At 33.9% G+C, this 8,175-nt stretch overlaps 1 protein-coding gene across 2 annotated transcripts; it reads right to left on the bottom strand.

Annotated features, from left to right (window-relative positions):
- Positions 1 to 1,836: 1,836 nt before the first annotated feature.
- LOC139875050 (FBD-associated F-box protein At2g26860-like) lies at positions 1,837 to 4,374 on the bottom strand. Of its 2 annotated transcripts, none has more exons than XM_071862426.1 (3): positions 3,250 to 4,374; positions 2,432 to 2,605; positions 1,837 to 2,334 (listed from the first exon to the last, which is right to left on the bottom strand). In XM_071862426.1, exons 1-3 carry the CDS (start codon positions 4,201 to 4,203, stop codon positions 2,065 to 2,067), a joined length of 1,398 nt encoding a protein of 465 aa, XP_071718527.1. In that variant the 5' UTR covers positions 4,204 to 4,374; the 3' UTR covers positions 1,837 to 2,064. The 2 variants fall into 2 exon arrangements, with proteins under 2 accessions (XP_071718527.1, XP_071718531.1); XM_071862430.1 differs by having other exon boundaries at positions 2,158 to 2,318.
- Between the last annotated feature and the right edge of the window lie 3,801 nt (positions 4,375 to 8,175).

The following is an 8,175-nucleotide window of genomic DNA, read 5'->3' as shown; positions in this document are numbered from 1 at the left end:
TTCACACATAACCACACAATGTGGCAACTCAACATCCTCATACATAGAAATAGGGGAAAACGTCAAGTCGAGAAATTTAACTTTACGCAAACTGCCGCATGAATCCACCGCCATACGGTAGACTTTTTGTAATAATTCATACAATGTAAACGGAAACTATCCAAATCTAGGGTTTTGTTCAGTAACACCCAATACACAAACTCTTTAAATTTGTGCTTTTTAAATTTTTTAGAGGGATCTGATTCTCGTGTACAATCTATATCTAGAGATGTAATTGACGTCCATAAAAACCTCCATCAAGTCGACAAAATGCTGGTTCGGACAACTTCTTCGATAGCTGCAAGACGAGAAAGGATTAAGTGGAGAATAGGATCCGACAAGTTACTGATCCTATAGACTCCATTATCGCGTTTTGATAACTTTGTTCACTTGGCTTTCTTCATTACTTTCCGAAAAGTAAAACAGATGATGTTAGAATTACAACACGGACATTTTGTCGAACAGTTTGTGAGCACCACCAGATGGTAGAGCTTCACCAAAAAGAGAGAGGGCAAATGAACCCAACCGAACTAAATTCAAATACCCAACAAGTCATCAGGGTCTAATGGATTTTCGGTTAAGGGAGCCCAATCGATACATAAGAAAAGGGAAATGATATATATTCACACTTGATTTTGATATCAAAATTAAGTGTGAAAATATATCAGCCATAAGAAAACCTTATCATATTTATTTATATAGTTATAATAATATAATTGTAGGGGATATCTTAATATTGTGAGTTTTTTTTTAATAGACATATTAACCAAAAATGAAATATTATAGGAATTTTGCCTTTTGAAAAAAAAAAAAAAAAAAAAAAAGAAATACAACAACAACAATACCAAATCTCACACATGCGAGGTATGATGGAGATGAGATGTAGACAATCTTTCCTCTACTCTAGAATAAAATAAAAGTCGTTTTTCTAATCACGACTCGAGAAAAAAGTTAGCTGCCCATAGGAAGAGAAACTCGTCCCCTCTCTACTCCATGATAGAGGGATTGCTTCCGTGAGAACCTAATGAGAGGAGAGGAAAACGCCAATGGCACGCGAAGCGCATGCGGAACGGGCACGGAGAAAAGGAAGTTTGGAGGAGAAGCAGCCCCAACCAAAATAAAAGGACGCCATGAAAATGTAGGAATTATAGAAATTAACTTTAAAGAAATAAATGATTCAACTCACGAATCACAAATTAAAGTTTGTGATTCGCGAGTTATTTGCTAACGTCTTTTGAAAACACCCTACAGAAGTTTACTCGATAATCACAAATCGCAAGTCGAATTTTGTGAATTACAACTTGTGATTTGTGAACATCTTTTGAAAACGCTTCCAGAACTTTACTCGGTAATCACAAATCGCAAGTCGAATTTTGCGAATTACAACTTGTGATTTGCGACTGATAATTAACCCATCCGTTTAGTTAAACACAAACAAATTATTAAACCAAATGAAAGTCATAACTTTGATCAAATATAAATCAAACCCATAGATTTAATCCGTCTACTGATGAACAAACCAAAGTGTCATGGATTAAAATCCTCAAAAATGATGAACAAAGAGTTTTAAGTACCCCTCTCAAAACCTTTGTTCATTACCAATGGCCCTCAGAAGTTTCTCACCATCACACCCTTTTTATTTCCTAACTAATCTCCTAACTAATCGAATGAAGGTATACACCTAATCCAACAAAAAAATGAACAGATCAAAACGAACATTCAGAACGTAATTGAACTAACTAATAATTTGTTCATGTTCATTTAACTAATCGAACACAATCATGTTTTGTGTTGGATAAATGAACTTCTTGCCAAACAGTTCACACTAAATCTTCGTCTTTGTTGAACGTTTCAATTCACTTGCAAGCCTAATCTGAATTGATTTATTCCGCCAACACATAAGCACAATACTAATCATAAAGTAGGATACATGAAGTTGAAAATTACAAGATCCAAATAGCAGAGCTACATTAGCTAACATACTAATCGCAGTATATCAAAATCCTAGTAGTAGTAGTATTAGTATCAGTTTTTCAAAAGAGTAGTTATTTCGACACTTGAAGAAGCCTTATGAAACTTGGACACTTGATTCAAAGTCTCCATTGACTTTTCATCGTACTTCACTTTGTCACACCAACTGAAAATCATTTCCTCCAATTCTGTTGCGTGCTCTAGTAAGAAACGAGCAGCATCTAGTTTTTGCTTTTCTCCATTGAATTCCACAAACTCGACTCTTTTCAGATGATGATAACCCAAGACTTCTTTCAACTCCCATGATTCTGGCCAATAATCATCCTAAACGATCAAACAAAAGCATAAACAGATCATCTTGAGGTATGCAAATTTTTCATATAACCTACAGTATTTATTTAAAATGATGAGAACCGCGTACCTCATGAGTAGTTAAGATGATCAAATTGAAACGCTTTAGATTTGGAGATGCTTTAAGGATCATGACAACTACATTCATAGTGTTGGCATCAAGTGATGTAGTAATCTCCAGTGTCTTCAGATTAGGTAAACATGCAGGGAAAACTCCGTTTGGATCACGTGGAGCAGCAACCCACTGTTATACAATAACAAAAAGGAATGGTTAAACTATAGCCCAAATAGGCCTATAGCTAAAAGCAAAAGGATAATGTAAAGCCAAATCAAACACTGCGGGTAGTAGCTAGTGGTAAATAATAATCAGAGAACATCAAACTCCACTACTAGATACTTTGCACCCTGTACGTTTTCAAAGATTAGAAGGAAAAAGTAAACAAACAAACAATGAACTGCATATTAAATGAATCGCAAAGTTTACCTTTTGAGCAAACACTTCCATTTAACTTTATTTAAATTAAACATGTGAAAAAAAGTTAGACAATTAAGACAAAGAAAAATGTGAATTTTGGTATCAGAAAGCTGACGCCTGAGGATGACTTATGTCTATGTTGTAGAATTTCAATTTCAGTTATTATTAAAATAAAATTTTATAAGATAAGTTTTCCTCTAGAAGCAAATTAGTTCATGTACAGAGAAAAGGTTGTAAATAAAGACTCCCTTACAGAAAAATATTAGTACTCCAAGGTGTTCTAAAATATAATAGAAAACCTTTTCAACAACAATAAAAATAAGAAAGCAACAAGTCTCAGTATGTTCAGAGCTCGATTATATACTAAAAGATAACAGAAATGACGAATTCGGCAAAGGAAAATAAGTATATACCTGAGCGAAAGACAGGTTAAGAGACAAAGATTCCACATGAGAAACACCAGCAAACAGATCAAAGATAGTGTTTACCAATGATTGAGGTGATGAGCTATGATCTATCCTAAGTTGAGGGCACAACACAGCTTTCTTCAAAGAGTCTACCTTAAAATCAAACATGTAAGCTATATGACCTGCATACTCCAAAAACACAAGTTTTGGGCAATAGATCTCAAGCCCATTGCAATAGCCCCCATTAATCTGTATCTCACCATACGATTTTCGGTTGTCAAGTCGCAAAGTCTTCAGATTCGGACATGAAATAGTGAAATCCAAAAGTTGGAAAATAACGCAGTCATATAAACTCAAATCCTCAAGTAACGGACAACTTTTAAGTAACTTTTTTACTAAATAACCATCCGATAACTCAACAGAATTCAATTCAAGAACCTTTAGTGCCAAAAACCCTTTAAAGTTAGGCAAAAGTAGCTTATGATCAAACAGATACAATTTTAGCGCCACCAACGATTCACACATAACCAAACAATTTGGCAACTCAACATCCTCAAACTTAGAAATAGGGCAAAACGTCAAGTCAAGAAATTTAACTTTACGCATAACTGCGGCCTGAACCCACCGCCATATGGTGGACATTTTGTAATAATTCATACAACGTAAACGGAAACTATCCAAATCTAGGGTTTGGTTGAGTAACACAGAATACACGAACTCTTCAAATTTGTGCTTTTTAAATGTTTTAGAGGGTTTGAATCCTCGAATACAATCTATATCAAGAGATTTAATTGACGTCCATAAATACCTCCATCGAGTCGACAAAATGCTGGTACGGACAACTTCTTCGGTTTCTGGAAGGCGTGAAAGGATTGAGTGGAGAATAGGATCCGGCAAGTTACTGATCCTATCCACGCCATTATTGCGTATTGCTGAATTCGTTCGCTCGGATTTCTTCATTAGGTTCAGAAAAGTAAACAGATGATGTTAGAATTACAACAGGGACATTTTGTCGAACAGTTTGTGAGCATCACCCGATAGTAGAGCTTCACCAAAAAGAGAATGGGCGAAAAGAACCCGAACCGAACTAAAAACAATTACCCAACAAATCATCCGGGTCTAATGCGGGTTTTCGGTTAAGGGAGCCCATATCAAAACTTATTACCCGATAACTAATTGATTTGATACGGAGTACACTACATAAGAAAAGAAAAGGGAAGTGATAATATATTGATTTGTTTGACAGATCTACATTCTTTTACACATTTTTTCAAATTATCCTTATAGTTAATTTTTTTTTTTTTGAACGGCAAGAATGTCAATCTGGATATCCATTAATGCTTGGTTGGCTCCTTATATTTAATTTATAAAATAATTAAGAGGGATGTGAGAGATATATAAAGAGTAATTTGAAAAGAAGGAAGTGAAATATTGGTGGATTTATTATTAAAATTAAGTGTGAAAATATATAGCTATAAGAAAACCTTTTTGATAGATTATCATTTGCTCATGATTGTGACCCTTTTGATCTCCTCTTGCTCTTTACTTCTTTTTTTTGGCCACCCTCCAATTGTTCGACCTTTTGTCTCAAAGAGTTCGATGAACTTGATGTTTGAATAATATTACTACGCTTTAATGGTGATTCATTAATGACCTCCCAAACATTTTAATCTAGTACACTATTCGTTGCTCAAAAGTCGAGTCACTAATCTCCAAAATGTTTCACAATTTTCTCAAACTTTCAAACATACTTATCCAAACTCAATTCCAGTCAACCACCACGTTAAATCCTAGTTCAACAACAAAAAATTGTCTCAAACTAACAATCATCGTGCATCTTTTCCAAAAACAATCCACGGTTTTTCTGGGAGATTTATCGAGGTTCTCAACCCCTCAAATCATCAAGAACGCATTACAAATTTTTTTGGGATAATTCAAGGTTTTCATGGAAACAAGATCGAAGTTTTGCATTCGTGAAATTCGAAAACATCAATCAGGCTTCAAATGTCGTGACAAGAATGAATGGCAAGATTTTAAATGGAAGGGCCCTGTTTGTGACGTATGAATGACAAGATTCTAAAATACTTTTCTGGATATTCTAGTCTTTAAACGAAATCCCCTTGCGTGTTTACTTGCTTCATTTGCTTTTGTCTAATTAATTGCATTTTATCTGAATTTTGAGTTGCATAAGCCATATTGTCTGTGGAACGATAATCCTGAACTTTACATATATTATACTCTTATATGATCTGGTGCACTTGTCTGTATTTTGTGTTTTAGTCATTATTTAGTATATGCGTATTTTCTAGCTTTTATAAATTTAATTACCTGATTTGATACATCAAGTTTTTAGCGCATATGTCGTGGATAGTAGTGTGTTTATTTGAGATTTTAGCTAGTGTGCGATTATTTTAGTTTTTAGTTAATTTTGTTTTTATTTCTTTTACTTGTGTTGAATAGGTGCATTTAAAATAGAGTTGTGAAATAAGGTTTTCTTTAAATATTAAAAAAGGTACTAGAAGGTGGGTGAAAGTGGTAGAGGTGTACGAGATTGGGTGAATGGGTGGAAGGAATATAAAGATAACTAGTAGAAAGAAGGAAACATAAAATGGATGAAATTATCTCTCACATAGTCTTCACTAGAAAGGTTATCTCTTTCATACACATATGAATATGGATGAAAAAGTTTCATCCATAGATATATTCATATATATCCGAAATACATTTATAAATACATAAATATAGATATATGCTAACAATGTACTATTACAAATGCAGTTACAATTACACATATATTTTCTTGAAACCATATAATGAATCAACCATGATATATTATAATAAAACACGCATATATAACCAAATAAAAATAAAAATTACACATTATATTTGTCATAGCCTATGTTTACTAGTAACTTTAACAATTTGTGTTATATCTTCGACAAAGATTACACGTTCTTACGGATAGATTTAATTTTGTTACATTATATAAAATTTTACGGAGTATTATATTACGTTTTTGTTTTAATCACATTTATTAGGAAAAATTATAACATTTTTTAATATTCAATGGATATCCATTAACCCGCTTAATCCATTGAATATGGATATGGATGGATGGACTGAAATTAAACGGATATGGATATGGATATGGATGAACAAAAATTAAATGGATATGAATATGGATACGGCCTCACCCGATCCATATCCGATCCATTGACATCCCATTTGGGTCACTTAACAATGATTTTAGATCGACGTTGGCTCGAAGGACAAGTTAAGTCTTCAGATAAATAGAAATCATACCCATAGTTTCACTTATCTATTGATGAGCAAGCCAAAATATGACGGATTAAAATCCTCAAATGTGAGGAACTAAGAGTATAAGTCGCCTGCTCAAAACCTCTGCTCGTTGCCAATGATAGATGAAGGATGTGATGATAATTGTCGATTTGTCTCCCAATATAATCTGATAAGTTTCTCACCATCATACCCTTTTTATATCCTAATGATTCCTTATATAAAGTAATGTATAACCGTATAGGTGTCGAATGCCTCCACCAAGAGATGTGTCAAGATCTCATCGTTCATAACTGAGATGTTAATAAAAAGATCTTCCTTAGCCAATGATGAGTTGTAACTAACTCCCTTTTCTAATAATTTCCTTACCATCTTCAATAAGATAATAATCCCATCGTCTTTTTTTTTTTTTTTTTTTTTTTTTTTTTCAAAATTCCATTTCGTAACCGCATCACATGGGCTACACTGCAGTTTGACCCGGTACCCGCACCACTTCTAATTTGTACCCGTATGTTACTTTTTAAATATCCATTGGTAATCAACATAAAATATTTAACCCTTTAATGGTTCCAACTTCCAACTAATCGAATACAAAATCATGAAGGTATTTTAATATATACCTTGCATATAGTAATAACTAATCGAACACAAAATCAACACAAAAGCAAAATACTAATCATAATTCATAAAGTAGGATATATGAAGTTGAAAATTGCAAGATCCAAATAGCAGCTACATTATCAGCTAACATACTAATTTCAGTATATTAAAATCCTAGTAGTAGTAGTAGTATTAGTATCACTTTTTCAAAAGAGTAGTTATCTCGACACTTGAAGAAGCCTCATGAAACTTGGACAATTGCTTCAAAGTCTCTATTGACTTTTCATCGTAATTCACCTTGTCACGCCAACTGAAAATCATTTCCTCCAATTCATTTGCATGCTCTAGTAAGAAACGAGCAGCATCTAAATTTTGCTTTTCTCCATTGAATTCGACAAACTCGACTCTTTTCAGATGATGATGACCCAACACTTCTTCCAACTCCCACAATTCTGACTCGTAAGTATTATCCTACACGATTAAACAAAAGCATACGCAGATCATCATCTTGAAGTATGCAAATTGTTATGACAACTTGCCTAGCGCACCCACACCAGCGGAAGCGAGGATATAATTTGTTTGAGACAAACTTGCGAGAAATAATAGAAAGCAAATAAAGTAACTGATAACACGACGATTTAACGTGGTTCGGCAAAACCCTGCCTACGTCCATCCCAAGAGACTCCTTTATTCTTATAATATAAAAGAACCCAGTACAAGAAAAAGTACACTATGAGTTACACTCAAACCCAAGCCCCTTAGATTTTAGCATGAAATCTAAGTTTTCCGTACACTCTTTTACACTCCTTACAAGAATAAAACTCTCAACCTCACAAAGAAAGGTTCCCGTTGATGTTACTGATCAACTCCCTATCTACTTTGTGATACCCTCACAAATAAACACACTCCGTTGATAAACCCTATCAACTATGTTTTTCCTTTTGTGATACTTTGATCCGTTCTCTCTGGATCACTTGATCCCACTCTTGGATGATTTGATCCTTTTACATGAAACACCTATTTATAATGAAACAT

Source organism: Rutidosis leptorrhynchoides, chromosome 1, assembly GCF_046630445.1.
Source record: "Rutidosis leptorrhynchoides isolate AG116_Rl617_1_P2 chromosome 1, CSIRO_AGI_Rlap_v1, whole genome shotgun sequence".
In the NCBI taxonomy this organism is placed as follows: Eukaryota; Viridiplantae; Streptophyta; class Magnoliopsida; order Asterales; family Asteraceae; genus Rutidosis; species Rutidosis leptorrhynchoides.
This window is presented reverse-complemented; position numbering and strand designations above follow the sequence as displayed.

Bases quoted from the DNA above. Each gene is read 5' to 3' on its own strand.
- LOC139875050 (XM_071862426.1), bottom strand. From the start codon at position 4,203: ATGAAGAAATCCGAGCGAACGAATTCAGCAATACGCAATAATGGCGTG. The intron at 2,606-3,249 runs GTATATACTTAT...ATTGTATAACAG, and splicing joins TTAACCTGTCTTTCGCTCAG to TGGGTTGCTGCTCCACGTGA. The intron at 2,335-2,431 runs GTACGCGGTTCT...TTGATCGTTTAG, and splicing joins TCATCTTAACTACTCATGAG to GATGATTATTGGCCAGAATC.